Source organism: Zerene cesonia, chromosome 23 (genome assembly GCF_012273895.1).
Source record: "Zerene cesonia ecotype Mississippi chromosome 23, Zerene_cesonia_1.1, whole genome shotgun sequence".
NCBI lineage: Eukaryota > Metazoa > Arthropoda > Insecta > Lepidoptera > Pieridae > Zerene > Zerene cesonia.
The window spans coordinates 2,772,951-2,792,567 of NC_052124.1; the positions used below are offsets into that span (position 1 = coordinate 2,772,951).

Here is a 19,617-nt window from a genome sequence, read left to right on the forward strand (position 1 = left end):
AGTAAAAAATATTGTACATACACATACCCATGTGTGACTGGGCCATATGCAGCTGCGCTTGTTGTTGTGGTGGAAAAGTCTGGTGATGTGCATAGTTCTGGTGAGCTGGTGGTGCGTAGGACAAATTTTGGGGGGCGTAACCTCCCGGGGGCGGAGGGCCATATGCTGCAAAGGCATCCGGCGGCGGGTAATGCGTGTTATAAGCACCGGCATACGGCTGATATGGTATCTGATGACCATTATCTAGAAATCATAACAACGCCGTATTATCAATCGTATCAGCTATTTCCCGCGCAAAACTTTAGTTACACAACATACCTATGTAATTTAGCGGCAATCCGTTACCCTGGACAACGCCGTGTCCCGGCTCGGCCTCCATCCGCAATCGTTTCTGATTCATTGCCCTTTCCGCTTCATAATTCATCTTGGTCACTAGAAACAAAAGCCCATTACAATAGCACCACTTTTACACACAACATCGTCCATTAAATCAACGTAATATTGCAAAAGACGCGTTTATTTTGTAGTTTCGCGTTAACTATGACAGACGCCAACCGGACGCTAGCACTAAACACAGGTTATACGCTTTGCAAAAGCAAACATAGCGTACCTTTGTTGGTCACTGATTATTATTGATTTTAGTTTATAGAGTCACTCGCAACTGTCTGCACTATGTATTGGTACATAATCGAGCCCACTGTTGATTCAAAATATCTGTTGCTATGAAAATATGCACTAAATAATTACTTTTAATGACAGTGAAATCAGAAAAAAACACAAGTGAAGCGGAGTTGGTGTATTTTTTTTAATCATTTTTAATATTTTTTTTGTAACATGGTAATACCATTTTCATTAAATTTGTATCAATCTGATTAAATAAATTATTTATAAAATATGATTTTATTTTGGATGGAGTTTAACGATTTTGCTGTGGATCGATGTATAACATATTTCGTATATAACTCAACAATTTAAAAAAATGCATATTTTTCAAAATTATTATTGTCAAAGTTAACAGTATTTAATTAAATTTATTGCAATTATTACGCGTGGATAAATTCAAGGATCTTCAAACTTGAGCATTCAATTTTCAGTATGATCGTATCACAAGTCACAACTATTAGTGTTGTCATATTAAGTACTATTTTTAGAAATTTTGTCTTATCTGTGACAAGCTTATTTTTTGTATCAATTACCATTTTATTATCTGTTTTGTAAACTAAACTGATGTTTATAACTCAACGTGCGATGTCGTTTTTGCTATGTTTGCAGTTTATTCTTTAGATTTTGGAGTTTTAGAGAAATTCGTATCAATGTGATTTATTACAATATAATCATTAACATTTCTATTATTAACTGCTGTAATATAAAATATTACTAGTGCATGTGGAACATTCCGCAACGAGTTTATTCATTTTCCTCGTATTGTACGGTAGGTATTTTACATTTCTGCATGTCTAAGGTATTTTATAGCCTCAACAAGTATGAAATCTGGTATTTGTCTGGTTACCTATTTTGATACACTTTCCCTCTCTTGAAAGATTAACCAGTTCCAAATTCTTCATACAAATGGCTATTCGCTTGAAAATCGTGAATATAAATACATTTGAATGGAATTAAACACAGTAATATCATAGATAGGTACTATTACAATAATTCAATTATTTCATATTGTTTGAATACAATTTTACTGTTACTTTTAAAGCATTCTTACGTTGTTAAAAGTGGGTAACATGTTTTAACCATAAGCATACCTTAATACATTTAGAAAAAGTCATCAAGAAATTCTAAATATCCACCTTAACATAAACAGTTCAATACGATACAATGAACTGTTTGTTTTATAAAGCATATTTCTTTACTATTTAGTTAGCTTTTGAATTACTTGTGTAGTAATACTTTAATAGTAATTACCGGATATATTATTAAAATAACTATTTTCTTTTTACAAAAAAGGTCTCCAACATCCTTGAGGGATCCAAATTATCAAATGACAACAATATCCTATCAAACACAGAAAACAATCATGACAATTGGTTCCAAACCCAAGGAATTATTGATTTGCAAGAAAAAAAAATTATATCCAAATTAAAATTAGAATAAGCAACCAATATATTGTGATGATAATTTATAATAATAAATTAACTGGACAAAAATAATATTTTTTGTCCAGTTTTCATGTACATAAAAGTTATTAATTAATATAGAATGTATAAAAAAATAGAGATATATTTCATGCTATTTTTTTCTTAATTGCAGATATAAACTCTAATCATGTTCAAAAATGAAGAAATTCACATCTTTCCGCAACCAGAAGCAGATGATATACTGTAAGCACTTTTAGATTTTTTGAGTCTTCTACTAACCTAAAAATATTGAAATGAAATGTATGTATAGTTGCTTTATTACTTATTGAAGATAATGTGTAAGATTTTATACCATTTTTTTATTCACTGCATTACTTTCTCATACATATTTTACTAAATATTTATCATAAAATTATTTACGTAACAATTGCATCATGCTATACAAAAATATACATGTTTTGAAAATGTCTGTAAGTTTTCTTACATAAGAATTGTTGAATATATTTGGATAAGATTTAATGTTATAGAAGAGACCTTGGAAAAGGACATATTATGTAAATTTTTAATTGTAATTTATGAATTTCAAAAATGTACTTAAAAAATGAGATATAAATTGTTGTGATATAAACTTTGTCTGTTAGAAAATACAAAAGGTAAATTAAGGAGAATGTTTCGGAGACCTGAATATTAATGTTTCAGTGTCCTGTGAGTGACCCATGCCAGCTTCACACCGGTTCATGTGTTATACATAAACCTTCCTCTTGAATTACTCGTTCTATTAAACACCTGCGTCTATATGTGCTCAATCGTTTTAAAGATCTAAGCATATTCATAGAGATATACAAAGTGTAGGAAGTGATTTTTAACTGTACTATGTAGTGTGTAGTGAAAACTGTTATGTTTAAATTTTTCTTATATGATTGTTCAACTATAAATCAAATAAATTAAAGAAAAGGACAATTGCTTTTAATTACTTATAGCTTAAAATAAATGTACTGCTTATAAACAATAGAAATTGGTGGCATAATTTGTTAGAATTGAAGTTTTATACTTCACTGCTACTTGTAACAGGACATTCAACGAGGTGGACTTCCAAATGTTGAGCACGTATCTGCCTCAAACACCGGAACTTCTGCAGGATCCTCAGTTTTGTGAGGAAACTATGGATGTGCAGAGGAAGTACGAACAGCCCATACAGATTGTACCTGTGAGTATGACTCTTGGAAGAGAATTAAATTTATGGGAAATAAATAAACATTGTTTAAACAAATCTATAAAACATGGCTAGTTTATTAACCCTCATTGGAGGCCTGTGATCCAGCAGTGGGAACATATAAGGGCTGATGATGATGATGATGATTTGGCTAGTAAGATTAACTTGCGAAAGTGGTATAGATCAACTTTAGTAGAGTGGATCAAATGACTTTATATCTGCACAAATTGACAGACATTGATTCAGTCAAATGCAACTGCTATTCGATATGGAATAGACATGATTATAGGACACATGTATTTTCATTTCAGGATTCACCTCTAGGACCTCCCGTGAGAGTTAACTTTGCTGGTGATGTCAACTTCACTGTGGAAATAGATGCCGCCCATACAAAGAAAAAGAAGTATTTGGTATGTTTATTGCATATTTGAGATAAAAATCATTTTAAAAATTTGTTAATTAATTTGAGAAATACACATAAAGAGTAGTAGTAGACATCATAAAGATGACATTTTGTATCAAGGCAATTGTTGTTTTTTGCATGCAGCTAGTTACGAACATTATATCATTCGTGCGTCAGCCCCTGAATTATGTACCGAGTTGCTAACACATGGTGTTGCCCACGCAGCTCGGGCTCGTTCCTAATTTTATTATCTCATGACCCCCCCAGTATTCGCACCGGCTGAACCGCATCTACGTGGACATGGGCTGCAACTTCTCGGTGGGGTTCCGGTGGGACGCGGAGCGGCTGTGCGGGCGCGACGTGCTGGTGCGCGCCACCACCGTGTTCGCGGAGCTCGCGCAGGCCGAGAAGCGCGTCGAGCGCTGCTACCAGCACTCGCACGAGTCCTCCAACGCGGGTCAGTTGTGGACCGTGACGTTCATATCATTTTATTTTTGTTTTTATAATATGCATGGCAGATTATTTGTGTGATAATTCGTTTAGGAAGCAATGATCACATAAATACTAATATTTTTATTGTTTTTTTAAATTCTCAAAAAAAAATGATTATTCTCATTATATCTGAATCTGTTGAAAGTTTGAAGCTTGGCGTTATGAAATGCGATTAGGACATATTGTGTGGTCTGTAACGTCTGTCCGCGTTGCGTGCGGGCGGCGCGTGCGCAGGCGCCGAGCGCGCGGTGACCATGAACGTGCTGCGGTCGGCGCGCGCGGCGGGCGCGGAGGGCGTGTTCTACTGCGGCCGGCCCGAGCGCAGCGACTCGTGGTACTCCGTGGCCGTGCGCCTGCCCGCGCCCGCCGACCTCGCCTACGTGTTCGCCTGCAAGAGCTCCTGCTCCTCCGGCATCAACCGCCGCCCCATCAACGTCATCTTCACGCTCGAGGACATCTGGTGAGCTCTATGCTCGCTCTACCGTGCGCTCTACACTTCTAGTGTCACTTACTCCTGTCTCTATACACTTTATACCTCATACCACTTGCTCTACACTTGAACAAAACACAAAACGGTGACTTTATGTCCTGCTCTACACTCGACACTAAAAAAATATAGTCAATATAACTTTTACTACTAAACGGTAGATCTGTTGGGGTACACTCGTCTTCACACTCTTCTACTCGCTCTATAATTTCCTCTTATTCAAAAATGAGGGTATTCTTGTTTTAATATCAAATACAAAGAGATAAACAAAGAGTATGATTTTTGGTTTGTAATGTTTTGAAAATGTCTGTTAAATCATCGATTCATAAGAGCATTACATTTTAACTCCACATCGTAGTGTAGAACTCAGAAAATTGTATTGATTTTCTTGTATTATATTGTTGGGATTAAAAGGAATTCATTAATAAACGAAACTTTATGAATTAATGAATGTAAATATTGATTAATAGAATAACCATTTAACTAATAACAAACCCTTGCACGGCAGTGGCAAAGTATACGGGCGGCAGAGTGTCGGCGCTCGCGTGTGCTCGTGCCCGCGCCGCGACATGGTGCGCGACGAGGAGGACGCCGAGGTGCCCCGGGGCAAGCGGCCCGCCGCCCCCGCTGCCCCCGCCGCCCCCACTGCCCCCAGTGCCCCGGACAGGAGCAAGAAGGTGCGGCTCGAAGTGGTGGAGAAGGACGACGCTGTGGTGACGCTGCCGTCGGTGAGTATGAAAGAATTAACAAACTAATCCTACTAACATTATAAATGCGAAAGTTTGTGAGGATGGACGTATGTGGAAGTGTGTTTGTTACTCTTTCGTTTACGTTGCTGGACATCTGGAATAACACTGGTGACTTTTTATTACGATATACCTACGGGATACACGCGAGTAAAAACGCGGAGCGCAGCTAGTTCACTATACGTAGTCGTATTGACATACAATTAAATTAAAATTAAATAAATTACATTCAATAGAATATATAGAAAGATAAATAATGAGAAAAATTTAAGCTCACTTTGTTAACACAACTCATATTCTGGGTGGGGACGATAATACAACAATAAATGAAGGTACATGTACATAGTTGTGTTCACACTTTACTCTCAAGTTATCTACTAAGCCGGAACTTAACTCAAGTAACTCTGGGGTTCACAGTAGCCTATGTGCTTATACAGATCTATCTCTGTACCAAATTACATACAGATATGATCAGCTGTATTACGTCAAAGGGTTTCAAATATCCCTCTCCATACCCATAAACTTTCACATTTAAAAATTAAGTAGGATACAACATTATAACAAAATTCCACAACAGATAGAAGTGGTGGGCGTCCGAACGGCAGTCATAGGTCTGGAAGTGATGGTCGGCATGATGGAGCAAACCCGGGACGCGAGGGCTAGCTCGCAGCAGCCGTTGGGAGACATCAACACGCAGATAAACAACCTGAAGAGCGTCATAGATAGCTTGAAGGCGAAGAAGAAGTGAGAGTTAGGTTTCAATGCACTGGCCGGTGTCGCTTCAGACTACCCTCCGTTTGGTAAATTTTTTTTGTACGTACATAAAGAGATTATGAAACTGTGTTCCGATTTTGGGGTTCTAATTATATTTTTTGGAGGTATAGAAAAATAATATGAAACTACCCTGTTTTTTTCAATATCTGCATTTTTTAACTGTTTTATACCAGTGCACTTTTATAATAATTTAAGTCTTAGATTATGTTTCAATTTTTTTTTCTTATTATGTGTAAGCGATTTAAGCTCAATAGCTTTATTTTTTTACTTAATTTTTACGAGTAAGTTATATTTTCGTTTTAATTCTTAAATAAGTAATTTTAACTGAACACGCCTATAAATTTAAGTGCCTTACTAAAATACTATAAGACTAAGTGGTAAATAGCGAAGAATATGCGAATTTAATGATGCCGGTGTCTTCCAAAAAAAAAAGTGTTGTCTGAAAAGTATCTAAATAATTTTTTGTCATAAACAATGAAAAGTGTAGAGTTACCTGTAGCACGTACCCACCGTTTATAATAGAACTACAGAAATACTTTTCAAATGGCAAACTGTTAAACCGATCGCGTGAACGGCATAAACATACAACAGATTGACGACAGTCTGTGAAATGTCCGACCTTGAGAGACTGAGAGAGAAATAGAGAGAGAGAGAGAGAGAAGATTGCGGCACACTATCCGTCTCTCTCTATTGACGCAGTGATCGTTCTGCTGTGCTCCTCTTATAGGCTACCCCGATCTTCTCTCTCTTTCTCAAACAAGGACAGTGATGAGACCTGGCTCTCTCTTTCTATGTGTAACATAGTATGTCGATTCTTATACATTTATAAATTAAAAGATTCTTCAATACGGTTTTTCAATTGTATTTATTGTTAAGCCTTTTTGAAACAATTTGTCGCAAATAAATCGTGTTTAAATCCGTTTTAATTAATGGCTTTAATTTATAATATTTTCTCTCATCTGTTGATAATAATTAATTATATTTTAAGGTGACTTCGTGCTGTTCGAACGATTCTATTTTGTAATGTTTTAAAATACTCAATAGTATTTGTGCGAGATTTGTAGAATCTCATTAACGCTACCGTACCGTTGACGGTGACATTTTTAATTCATGAGAAACATTTCATTTTTATTGCATTATATAAAAATATGTATATCCATTCATATATCCCAGTCATAACACCAGTTTTAATTTTTGTAGAATACATTTTTTCGACTTGTTTCATCATCAAAAATATTCAGGAATTTTTTTATAAAAAAATAATTATCTTTTGATACCAATTTATTTTTTAAGAATAATTATATTTGTTACAATAATTATTATAATAGCAGCCAGATGGCTTGATTAAATTTTGAATATAAATATTGTTGTTTTATTTTATTGTTCTATTTATTCCGAAGAAATAAAACTTAACTTAATCATTGGGCATTTTATTGGCATTTGTATAATAAAATATCAGGTATTCTAATTTATATAAGTTTAAAATCTTGTATGGACAGAAGCCCATGGCCCTCAGGGAAATGGGCTTTAAGTCAGGTTCTTACCGTCTAAAAGCCCATGATGTTCCGACGCTCTGCTTTGAACGGAAATGCTGATATAGTTTTGTAAATTAAAGCCACGATAAATGTTTCGAATGTGTACTTTTTTTACAAAATAAGGTTGATTACTGTTTAAGAGTTATTACTATTGCTCTCATTGGGAACAATAGGAAAAAACTGTAATAGTAGCGTGCTACTGGGTTCCGTACGTCGAGTGGGGGAGCCGGAGGCCCGTTTCCCTTTCATCACCCTTCCCAGTGCGTTCCTTGTCGTCGTTGTAGTCGACAATACTTTCCTATCCCAAACCCACTTACTCATATCCCTTGAAAAGCGGGCAGCGCATTCGCAGAGGCACGATCTCTGCAAGTGTTCATGGGCGGTGGTGATAGCTCACCATCAGGCGGTTGCTCGGTTGCACGCTATAATATAAAAAATGAGATTCGCGACTATATTATATAAACCATTAATTGATTTGATTAAAATTTAACATTGCCTACGACTTATTAGGCTATAATGAGTTATCAGTTTGGCTGCGTTAGCAGATGCATCTGTATTTTTGGTTCTTGCGTATGTTGGTGTCATTACGACGTTGTTTTTATTCGCAGTTTGAAACAGTAGGTATACTAGGTACAGTTATGTTCGCGGCTAGTAAACCGGATCCCCTCCGCGGCGGAAGGTGGTTGGCCCTGGAAATGGAGTGACGATATTATTTGATATCGTTGACCATTGTCACTCCTGGGCCTGGAAGGGCCGCAGATATGCGGTATTCGCTGCACATACGGTAGGGGTATAAGGCCTAGATGCTACTTGATGGCGAACCATGGACACCGTCGGGTTTTAGTGGGTATGGCTTCGTGCGAGTCCCACATACCCCCTCGCGCAGTAAAACTGTATAGGGGGATGCGTAAATGCATTTCCCAACGATAAAATGAAAGGTTTACTAGGTACACGATAAGCTAAGGATATTCAAATGGGTCTTTATGACACACCCCGGTTCCTTTCTGTCATATGACCGCTGCACTTGTTGTTTTTCATTTACGATTACAAATTTAATTTTGAAGGAAACTAGCTTAGCTTAGCAATTATTTTACATTAGTGACGATCATGATTAGTTTTCATTGATATCTAATGACATAATACCGTAATATGTGTAATTGTATTCATTTTCTAGGTCATAGCTAATGTGAAATTACAGCTCCCTTTTGTGTAGGTAGAACAAACTGTTACCCGCTACTTCGTCTGCTGTCATCTTATGTTGGTCCTTGCACAGATAACAATACTATACTACCTTGATTGCAACTAGTAACTACATGCATATTTTTTAACTGATGTTCTATAAACAACACAGGTAGCTCATCATTTTGAGCTCTTTAACTCGTTTTACCAAATAGCTTCGTCATGCTTCCCCTAAATGGGGTAAAAAACAGTTTCTTAATATATAATATATTGCTACGCTACAGTACCTATATACGTAAAAAGAAACGAATTGAAATCACAAAGAGCACCGGAGAGAAATCTATAACTACTCTAGTCATCGTGCGATATGCCCTAACATCATTTACTGTTTAATTCGTTAACGGTTTAATTCAAATGCTCGTTACATTTTAAATTACATTTAATGTGCGACCTGCCTATACCTACCCCTATTGACGTACAAATAATTATTCTCTATAACGTGAACTGAGATCTGCAACTATTTCTCTTTAAAAATAATTTGAAGTAAACTACGTTAAAAAAATCGTTAGTAGATATATTATATGAATTCGGTGCCGCTAGTTATGTACTTTCTGTAGGTGCTTTTAAAGAATTCGTGTATTCAATGCCTGATAAAATCTACAGTCTTCACTCTGATTCAGATTGGAGGATTCTTAATAATAACTCTACTGTTTTTACCATATCCGCGACTGATTGCGGCTACATGGAACATAGTGAAGTTAATTGAATAAATTCAAACTATGTTACATATGCTTTAGCCTATGCATACATGGTATTTATACTTAATGTGTATTTTTTAACACCCACCTGCATATTCAAAAAGGTTTACAAAACCTGAATCTCCTGTATAAAAATTATGGGTATTGAGAGAGACTAGTATCTAATCGTGAAAGATTCACACAATGCGAGTTGTATTTTTGGTGGCATGTGTTTTATTCACATTTTATCAAGTAAAATGTTTGAGGAAAGCGGAAGAAGAACAGCGTCCGCTGCCCGTCGCCGATACAGAGGAACGAAGCGAGTATGACCTCTCCGAAATTATGAATGAGTGCAACGAGACATTTCGTATCGAGATGAGTAAGATATTTTAAAATGGGCATCGTTTATTTCGATATTGAAGATAAATTTGTTGAAATTAATGATATTTTAAAATTGTTATCGATATTAAAAATTTGAAATAATAATGTATGTTCAACACAAGTGCTTGTTTCAAATATTTTAAACTTGTAGCAAAATATGTTGCTTAGGCTATATATTTGTAGTATTTTTTCTGTTTTAATTATTGCTTTTTTAACTTGTTCTTTCTCCAGTTTATATAGAATCGCTGAATACCAGCGGGAGCTTTCCAGACGAAACTGATAAAACGCCGAAAGTGAGCAAAATTTTGTCTGTCGTTTTTTATTGCTCTATTGCATGTATATTATGTCTACAGTAACAATGTTTGTTATTTTGTAACACAGTAACAATGTATGTTATGTGTGATGATATTATTATTAGTATTTATTAATAATAATATCATCACACATTAAAAACTCAATCTGAATTTTGAATGGAAATTTATTTTAACAAAAAGAAGGGAGGTCTATGATTGTATGCATCTATAAAAAAATCTGTAAAACGATTATAGGATTTAAACTACAGTTTATTTCATAATCTTGATCCCCTGTGACTATTTCATAATGGATAGGTATGATGTTTTTAATTCGCTGAAAGTCCAAATTCAAATCTACATATTATTGCATAAAATCAAACAAAATAAATTTCTTGAACGTGATCTTTTATTTTATACGTAACACAGTGCTACGTCCGCTGCGTGTTGGAGAGGAGTCTCGTAGCTTCTGAAGACGGCCAGTTCGATGCTGACAGGACTGCAGACGTGTTCGCCGGCATGCGCAGTGACACACCGCTTGACACTGTTAAACAAATGGCCGCAATTTGCTCTGAACGTTGTGAGTTTATCCTTCTCTTCCCTCCTTATAAAGCGTAGGTTTATTCCTAATCATTTAAGAATGCTAGGTTACCGTTTTGCTAGGAACCATGGTACAGATTATGTCACATAGTGGGGTATAACTCAGTTTTAATCTAAAATATCTAGCACATCAAAATTTTTCAAATGTTCACACACTTTAATTTTTTAGTTTTATAGCATTGAAATGCTTTTATAAATGAGAATTTTTTTGAAAGAATAGAAAAAATTCGATCACGGGGCGGGATGTTCACACACTTATTTAATAACGAAATAATTTTTTATTCAATTTAATGTTCTTGAAAGACTAGCTGCTTGTTTTTAATTTAAAATCTCTCTCTCTCTCTAAATTTACTTACAGGGGGGCTATTGAACAATAACAACAATTAAGATATAATTAAGGCATTTTCAAGCTAAATAAATCAGTCCACATTGATACCTACATAAAATATGAAATAATTAAGTTTATTTTTAGCTGAAACTTGCAAATGCGAGAGAGCCTATCAGTTCTTGAGGTGCTTGATACAGATGGAAATAGAGAATGAAAAGGAATAATTAACCAACTCAAGAAATTCTATTGTTGAAAGAAGAACTGATGCTTCCCATGGATTTTACATTTACATTACATTTGGCACTTATATTGTAAACGTTTGCTATTCATTACATAACAATATCAATAAAATGTTTATTGAGCTCTTCTTTTATTCTTATTTACACTTCCAGCTTATTTTTGCTTTTTTTATGTGTGATAGAGAATCGGAACCATTAGGGACTGGAACACGCTTCCTGAGTCTGTGTTCCCTGACGGGTATAATGTGGGGATTTTCAAAGGTAGGGTGAACAGGTACCGGAAGCACGCTCCATCTTAGACTACATCTACGCTTAACAGTAGGCGAGATGGTAGTCAAGGTAGATTTAAGAATGTAGAGTCGAACCGCGTAGCCCGGGTACATGGAACATCCACCATAAAGCGGAGCCTAGAGTCTGTGCGCCTCGACGACCGATAGAAGAATGGGGATAGCGGAATCAAGTTGTGTAATTCCGCAGCGCACTCTCCAAAGTGTATCCGATAAAAGATGAAAGATTTTTTTTCAAAGGATCTCTCTGTATATCTTACATTTTGCACCAGTAGTAATAATTTAAGTTACTTTCATTAAATATGTGCATATTCGTGCAAAGTATTTGAAAAAAAAAAGTAATCAACTATTGTAATATAATTTATCGTATTTTAGGGTGATATTTCTAAGAGTAAACGCAATAATAATAGTAAAATTATTTATTTTTTATAAAAAAACACTATAAATATAAAGATAGAGAGACGCGCTTAAACCATGTTTAAACTATGCCCCTTCGAGATAGTATAGGTAGGACATAAGATAATAACTATTTGTTGTTCGTCCATATTTCAAAGCAGGTGTCGCAACTTGGTAAGATTTAAGTTAGTCTGTGTATGCAGTTCTTTTATCCCCGAAGAGGTTTTGCCAAATGGATCCCAGCCATCCGCTTTGAGGCTCTCTGCGAATAAAAAATTGAATAAATCGATTTGACATTTGTTGTTGTAGCTACAGTTTTTCTGGTTTTTTCCTTGGTAATGAAATGGAGACTATAATACTATACTATTGTAAGGTATCATCAAACACGATTTCAGTTCATCTTTTTCAATGGGCTACTTACTCTTTCTTGCAGTTATACATATTGTTTACTTTCTTCACATCTCCACGACTCAAACCTTCTCTTTGTCCTATTTTCGCATTTTGCACCTGGAATTTTAATTATATTTAAAGAACAACCAAACTCCTTGGTTTAGTGATTCTTATGCAAATGTCTTAATAATGTTATGGTTGAACCAGCTAATAATATACATAGTAAGGAGAAAAATATATAAAGCAATAGGCATACCTACCACAAGTGAGGTAAGTTCGTAATTAATAGATACTGTTAAAACTTCGTACGGGATTCCATTATAAATGTGTTCGTGCGGGATTTCATTATAACACTGATTTATATTAACATTGGTTCAGTGGTTAATGCCAGCCTATAGCACTGAGGCCATGTGTTCGATCCCCACGGCAGAATACTTACGCAAACTCACATGTGTAGACGACATTTGCAAATGTTGGTTTAAATTTTATTGAGTTCATGTAGAGCGCAGTGTATTTACTATTTATGTCCATTTCTTTGTCACGCCGCGCATACCAAATTGTTTGACTAGACAGATAGCGAATTAAAAATCGTAAATATAATAAAATACTAAGACAAAAAAGCTAAAATCGAATTTGTTTTCATCCTGATAATTATTGTTTTATTTAATGAGAGTGTCCTTTATTGTAGTGTATTTTGTATAATTATAATTATGAATAACTAGCCTTAGGCTCGATGGTCCGCTGCGAATTCCTGGAGAAGGCGAACTCCGAGTAGTGCATCACACTGTTGTAGTCATAGCCGACACCAAAGTCATCCGTGTTCTTTTTCTCTGACTTTTTGAAGTTTATCTCCGTACCTGAAAATGTGGAGAGCTAAATTAGTATCGTTTCTTTGAATAATCTGTATGTAATAGAAATAAAATAAGACTTCGTATATATATAGTATACGAGTATATAGCTGATTGGTATTCCACAAATATTCTTTGGTAAGTTCTAGGATTTTGATTTACTAAATAACTTAACAGATAGATTTTTGAAGAGAAAACGAAAGAGGTATAAAAATAATGACCAGGTTTGATGTTGCCGTACTGTATGGTGACGAAGTCGTCGCGCTCGGGCCGGCTCTGCTCGTGCATGAAGCCCACCGCGTGCAGCAGCTCGTGCAGCACAGTGCCCTTCTTCGAGACGCAGCCCGGCGCCTGCAGGTTCACTTCCTGTCTACCACCTGGAATTTACCACTTATCACCATGTAGTTTTCAGCTTTGATACGGTTAATATTAGAGTATTAACACGTAGAAATGAAATACACACATAAAATACACTTTGTAGCTGGTAGCGCGTTAGCGAAGGAAATATAAATTTTAAAACAAAAGCCCTCATTTAATTAATCACTTTTATTGCCAAAAATCTAATTCATTAACCGTTTACTAATAAGAAACTACTTACTTTCGAATGAATAAAAATAAGTCTTCCCAGCTGAATTTGAATTTAGACTTTGAATTTAAACTGAATTATCCTAAGGCCATGTAGGTTACACATAGTCTATATATATAAAAGAAAGTGGTGTTAGTTACACTATTTATAACTGAAGAACGGATTAACCAATTTGGCTGAAAATTTGTGGAGAGGTAGCTTGGACCCAGGAGACGGACATAGGATAGTTTTTATCCCGGAAATCCCACGGGAACGGGAACATGCGAGAAAAACCCCGGGTCTAAGTTTCCTGCGACTACGCGGGCATAGCCGCGGGCGGATAGCTAGTATTAAATAAAAATTCCAAAAAAACTTCGTGTGCTATTAAATAACTAGTACACCATGTATGGATACTGCGTAATCTGAATACATTCATTCATAGTTTCTCACCGATCCGGCCCACGCTGGACCAGCAGCCAGACTGGGCGCTCTTGATGACGAGGTAGTCGGTCTGGCCGCTGTGGGGCACGAAGCGCAGGCACGTCAGCCGGTGGTAGTCCGCGATGGCCTTGCGGATGGTGTCCCGCTGCTCAGAGCCTGCCCATTATGTTATATGTTAAAGAGTCAGTGTGTCGCACTGAGCCATCACTAACGTTATAACCATCAGCAACACAATTTTGGTGATATACTTCATCGAACCGATACGTGGTAGCTGATGGTCTCCAATGATGATTAAGATATTAAATGAATTTTCTTTTTTATAAAGCGAAGTTGTAGCCCGCAGCTTCGCTCATGTGGGAAAAAAGAAAAAGTTTTCATAACAGTCATATTTTTAAATATAAAGCAGTCTATCGGGAATTATACGTTTCGGAGTGATGCATAAATAATAAAATAATACCAAAAATATGTCTAAAATTGGAATTCTTACCTAAATAATTTCATTATATATTCTTGTTTTTATAATGTAAGATAAATAAAATAAAAAAATAAAAAAAAAAGTACAACTCACTGAATCCGCTGTCAATCTGGTAGGGGATGATGCCATTCTTCCAGCGCCAGGTCTTGCCCTTGACGCCGTTTCTGGCCTGCGTCGGTATGAGGATATCCCCCTGCAAGTAGCCGCTGACTTCCTCTGGGTTCTCGAGGGACGCCTCTGTCCACTGCGTTACTGCATCCCCTTTGAATTTGAATTACTGCGTTTAGTTTCTGATTACTGGCGTTACATATCATATCAAAAACATACGCTTGAATAAAAGCAAAATTGTTTCTTTCAACTTTCAATTAATACTTACCTATAACCTATCCCTTCTCTTTCACCCACAAACGTCTATATAACAGTAGCGGTCCGCCCCGGCTACGCCAGTGGTACATATATATAAAGCCTTCCTCAATAAATGGGTTATCTACAATTGAAAGAATTTTTCAAATCGGACCAATAGTTTCTGAGATTAGTGCGTTCAAACAAACAAACAAACTCTTCAGCTTTATAATATTAGTATAGATTAAAATTTATTTATGTCAATTATTTCTTTATGAGTAGGTATGTCAGTTTATTTAAGCCTAACTTTTGGCGAAAAATGTCTGAACCTTTTAGGGTTATAGATCTGTTACCAGAAATTTGCATCAACGAATCTTTTTCTTTCCTTTGAGTAAGATTTACAACAAAAAAAAAAAAAATTACAGCGTATCACTGATCAAAAAATAAAGGTTTTCAAAAAATTCCGACAGATTCCAAAAGTCTTATGCTAGATACACTATACTTATATAAGCCTTAATGAATTATAAAGCGTACATCGTTATCAGAACATCGTAAAAGAGAGGAAATAGCTGCCATCAGCGGCGCACGACATGTCACCAACTTATCGCCTGAAAGTTGACACAACCTCATACATCACTGTGGCCTCAATTATTTCATGCCCAATTTTACATATGCCTTATGATATGCTTCACAAATATAGGCTACATTGTTCTAGAGAGTCCTTGGTATATCAACGTATGCGTTTCATTCATTTGTGATTAAGTAATGTACAAGGAATTGCAATTTAACTTAGACATTCCAGTCTTATTAATCTGGATGATTGTCACTCAGTTGAATAACTAATTGAATAAAAATTGGAAGACAGAAATGATAGTATTTAACGATGACGGCTGTAATAGCACAGATAACATAATTCTATACTGTAATAGTTAATTTTCTTAGTATTGTACATCTGTCTCAAAGCTTCCATTTTATTATTACTTTTCAAAAAACACGCAAAAATCTCTCTGCTTTGATAAAAGACTGTTAAGCCTAAGTAGGTAACTATAATAATAGAAAAAAAAGAAATATTTACTTATTTCTCTATATTTAAAATCAAGAGTCTATATGATACAGTAAAGATAACCGCAAAAGGCAACTTTGTCGTTTAACAGCGATCTCTTCCAGTAAATAGTTAATTTACCAAGTGAATTGATGAATCTAACAATAAAAGTTTGTTATTAGTACGTCTAAATAATAACGTGCTGATATAAACCTACCTTTGAATTTATCTTTATGAATAAAAAAAAATGAAGCACACAATGTTGTAACCGTAAACCTCGAGAACGGCGCAAATTCGTCTAATGTTTCTGATGATTTAGGAAGTTTCTCATGGAGAGAAAAAGTCACGTACCACGGTCGCAACCAAGGCGGTTTTATTCATAAAATTTACATAATAATTTGTACAAATGCTATAACTGTAGCAAAATTGTCCTACAGTCTATAGACAAGAATGTGAAAGAACAACTACTTACCGATTTTCTGTATTTATTAATTATTTAATATTGTCTAGAATCTTGACGGACGGAATTCCCCTTCTTCTCTTTATGATTATACTAGCTGCGCCCCGCGGTTTCACCCTCGTGAGTCCGTATCACGTAGGAACATCGGGATAAAAGGTTGCCTATATGTAATTCCAGTTGTCCAGCTGTCTACACACCAAATTTCATTGCAATCGGTTCAGTAATCTTTGCGTGGAAGAGCAACAAACACACACACATCCTTACAAACTTTCGCATTAATAATATTAGTAAGATGAGAAGTAAAATTATAATAAATTAGTGTCATAGTTGTATAACAGTTTTGACTGGATTATAAATCAATATAAGTACAAAATAAAAATGAATACCTATTATTGAAAATCAACATAGATAAACCATTCTGTAACTAAATAAGCCGATGCTGCAGTAATTTGTGTTAAATATGTAGTTGCTAATATAATTTTTTTAGAGTGTTAATTATTAATACGTTGCTAAGTCGAAGGCGCTGGCTTATGGCAAATCTCGAAACTTTATGATCGCAGATTGCAGTTCAAATAATAAAAAAAGAAAACAAAGAGTCAACTTACCACTATCGTTTTTCGGAAAACCATACGCCTGTGGGCCGAGGTCTGATATATCAATGGTATATCCATCTTCATCTATATTGTTATTGAAATCTACGTAATCTAACATTGCAATTAAATCATTATCATTTACTGGCAATGCGCTAATTGCACTAATTAATAAAATAGCTGATAAAGAAAGCAACATTGTCGGTTTCTTAACGGACTAGACGCGCAGAACGAATAAAGATGTGTGGCCAAATATTGCAAGGCGCCATGAATTTATATTTAAGTAATGAGTAAACAGCTGAGTTCGTTACTCCTTATTTCCTGATAAAGAACGTCATGGGTGTATTTGGATATACCACAATTTATGGGATCCTAGTACCTACATACTTCTAATCGAGTTTATATCGATTGTTTACTTAATTACATAAAAATAAATAATATTTATTACCCACGGTAGACCTTATTTTCCTAATATGTTTATTTTACTTAAAACCAACAGCTCTCATTGATTGAAATAGAATATTTCTTAATACAAGGGCTCTAAAATTTTTAAATATATTTATTTTATTTTTATAATTTAAATTTCACTCTCGACAAAATTTATTAGATTTTGTAATTAGTCCGTTTTATCTCCTTACAACGCAATAAAAGTGTTACAAAAACATTTACTTGCGAAAACACTTACATCAGTATCGGAAGTGCGTTCTTATCTATTATCACATTATGTATCTCAAGGCTTTATCACCTCCGGAAATATTACAGAGGAAAACATTTCGTCGCATACAAATGACTAAATTAGATACCAAAAGATTGTGAATAAAGCTAATCAAAAGATATTGTAAATTATTAAAAAAAAAACCTTCTAAGTACAGTCATGTACGTGAAAGTTGAGCACGCTTCGGCACGAATTGGGCTAGCTCACACCGGGGAAGTACGACACCCATACAGAAAACTGGCGTGAAATAATGGCATGCCGCGGTTTCGTTTTCCTTACGCTTCCCAGTCCATTCCTTTTTCCAGATTTTCATCCTTTCCTTTTCCCTTACCCCTTAAAAGTGGGCAGTGCATTGGTAGAGGAACTACCTCTGCGAATGTTCATGGGCGGTGGTGATCACTTACCATCAGGCGAACCACCAACTCGGTTGTCCGCTATGACATATTATAAATTTGTCAAATCCGTCTCCGACTTTATTTTCACACAGTCTGGATAGTTAGCTCTTCACCAACATAATGCTTCACTTGCAGCTACCTAGAATCTTTGGAACGATTTACCAGAGTAGTTTCTGAACTATTACGACATCAGGACAAAAAATCTTTTAATCTGCAACACCCAGAGCGATTCTTACACCAAATATCATTATACTAAAATGTAGTTTTAGTATTTTTATTTTATCTGAACATTATTCATATGACCACTGCTCGATTCGGTCAAGGAAAGCATCGTGATGAAACCGGCATGTCAATTGCGTGGTGAATTATGGCTGGACCCTAATATGAGCTGGTATTGATGGTGAAAATAATAGTTAAAACACACACATATATAATATTCTGTTGTTGTCTGTTTCTTAACATGTAATTAAACGTAACCAATTAAGGTTGCTATGACGACCGATTACTTTGATGTTTCCTCGAGTCGTCTAGCCGATAGTAACCCTAAAGTTAATCACTAAGCTATAAACTTGTAGCAGTAATTAATGTTTTATCGACTTTCTTAAGCATACGGGCCCCGTATTCAGGGAATTTACGAGAGGCATATTATCAAACCGTTAGAATATAGATTATGTAACTATGTTACTAATTTTTAACCCAGGTTTTGTCTCTCATTGCATTTTGAATAAGGAAAAGTATTATGTTATCCATTATATATTCCCTTTTTCATTATACTTACATAAAAAAATATTTACCCAAGTATTATAAACAAAAGTGTATATTAGTATGTCTTTTATTTAGCGAGAAAGTAGAATATAGTTTCAAACAGCACAGCATTTAATATTTGCCGTTTTAATGGAACATGGAACATTGTGTCCACACGTAAATTCTCAATTTATAACCTAAAATATCTGACAAGCTTCAAAGGGTAGCTTCAGTTTGAACGTAACACATTTAAATTCAGCCGCACAACTGCACAAATATTATTAAAAGGACGTTGATATAATATAGAATAGGTGTGCGTCAATTTTATGAATGGTTCCATCCAATAGAGAGCCTTCGCAAGTGTCTAAAGCCTACATGATATATATATGTATTATGTTATTACTGGGTCCAGAGTGTGTGGTTTTTATATGGCAAG

The 19,617-nt window shown here is 35.4% G+C and overlaps 4 protein-coding genes across 6 annotated transcripts in view; 2 read left to right on the forward strand and 2 right to left on the reverse strand.

The window, feature by feature from the left end:
- The window catches only part of LOC119836282 (HIRA-interacting protein 3-like), an 11,325-nt gene extending 10,528 nt beyond the window's left edge, over nt 1-797 (reverse strand). For 2 of the 3 annotated variants that reach the window (XM_038361573.1, XM_038361572.1), the window contains exons 1-3: nt 611-797; nt 319-432; nt 22-243 (exon numbers count right to left, since the gene is read on the reverse strand). In XM_038361573.1, the coding sequence (XP_038217501.1) occupies nt 22-243; nt 319-424 (328 nt within the window). In that variant the 5' untranslated portion in view covers nt 425-432; nt 611-797. The remainder of the gene's footprint in view (nt 1-21; nt 244-318; nt 433-610) is intronic. The other variant, XM_038361575.1, reaches the window with a different exon arrangement.
- A 421-nt stretch (nt 798-1,218) lies between these two features.
- On the forward strand, nt 1,219-6,792 carry LOC119836279 (cellular tumor antigen p53). The gene is made up of 8 exons (XM_038361568.1): nt 1,219-1,432; nt 2,260-2,330; nt 3,159-3,294; nt 3,612-3,710; nt 3,971-4,160; nt 4,430-4,655; nt 5,191-5,410; nt 6,006-6,792. The coding sequence occupies exons 2-8, from the start codon at nt 2,275-2,277 to the stop codon at nt 6,174-6,176; spliced, it is 1,098 nt and encodes a 365-aa protein (XP_038217496.1). The 5' UTR covers nt 1,219-1,432; nt 2,260-2,274; the 3' UTR covers nt 6,177-6,792.
- A 3,065-nt stretch (nt 6,793-9,857) lies between these two features.
- LOC119836249 (general odorant-binding protein 84a-like) lies at nt 9,858-11,618 on the forward strand. Its single transcript, XM_038361526.1, has 4 exons — nt 9,858-10,032; nt 10,266-10,327; nt 10,754-10,904; nt 11,397-11,618. Exons 1-4 carry the CDS (start codon nt 9,858-9,860, stop codon nt 11,474-11,476), a joined length of 468 nt encoding a protein of 155 aa, XP_038217454.1. The 3' UTR covers nt 11,477-11,618.
- A 597-nt stretch (nt 11,619-12,215) lies between these two features.
- Nucleotides 12,216-17,563, reverse strand: LOC119836248 (zinc metalloproteinase nas-13-like). Its single transcript, XM_038361525.1, has 7 exons — nt 17,343-17,563; nt 14,987-15,154; nt 14,428-14,574; nt 13,634-13,789; nt 13,288-13,421; nt 12,596-12,681; nt 12,216-12,436 (listed from the first exon to the last, which is right to left on the reverse strand). The coding sequence occupies exons 1-7, from the start codon at nt 17,524-17,526 to the stop codon at nt 12,361-12,363; spliced, it is 951 nt and encodes a 316-aa protein (XP_038217453.1). The 5' UTR covers nt 17,527-17,563; the 3' UTR covers nt 12,216-12,360.
- Between the last annotated feature and the right edge of the window lie 2,054 nt (nt 17,564-19,617).

Excerpts from the sequence above, each read along its gene's own strand:
- LOC119836279 (XM_038361568.1), top strand. The coding sequence starts at position 2,275 with ATGTTCAAAAATGAAGAAATTCACATCTTTCCGCAACCAGAAGCAGAT. Across the intron at positions 2,331-3,158 it reads CCAGAAGCAGATGATATACT|GACATTCAACGAGGTGGACT; the intron begins GTAAGCACTTTT and ends TACTTGTAACAG. Across the intron at positions 4,656-5,190 it reads TTCACGCTCGAGGACATCTG|TGGCAAAGTATACGGGCGGC; the intron begins GTGAGCTCTATG and ends CTTGCACGGCAG.
- LOC119836249 (XM_038361526.1), top strand. The coding sequence starts at position 9,858 with ATGCGAGTTGTATTTTTGGTGGCATGTGTTTTATTCACATTTTATCAA. Across the intron at positions 10,033-10,265 it reads GACATTTCGTATCGAGATGA|TTTATATAGAATCGCTGAAT; the intron begins GTAAGATATTTT and ends TTCTTTCTCCAG. Across the intron at positions 10,905-11,396 it reads CGCAATTTGCTCTGAACGTT|CTGAAACTTGCAAATGCGAG; the intron begins GTGAGTTTATCC and ends GTTTATTTTTAG.
- LOC119836248 (XM_038361525.1), bottom strand. The coding sequence starts at position 17,526 with ATGTTGCTTTCTTTATCAGCTATTTTATTAATTAGTGCAATTAGCGCA. Across the intron at positions 14,575-14,986 it reads CCAGATTGACAGCGGATTCA|GCTCTGAGCAGCGGGACACC; the intron begins GTGAGTTGTACT and ends CATAATGGGCAG. Across the intron at positions 12,682-13,287 it reads AGCGGACCATCGAGCCTAAG|GTGCAAAATGCGAAAATAGG; the intron begins GCTAGTTATTCA and ends TTAAAATTCCAG.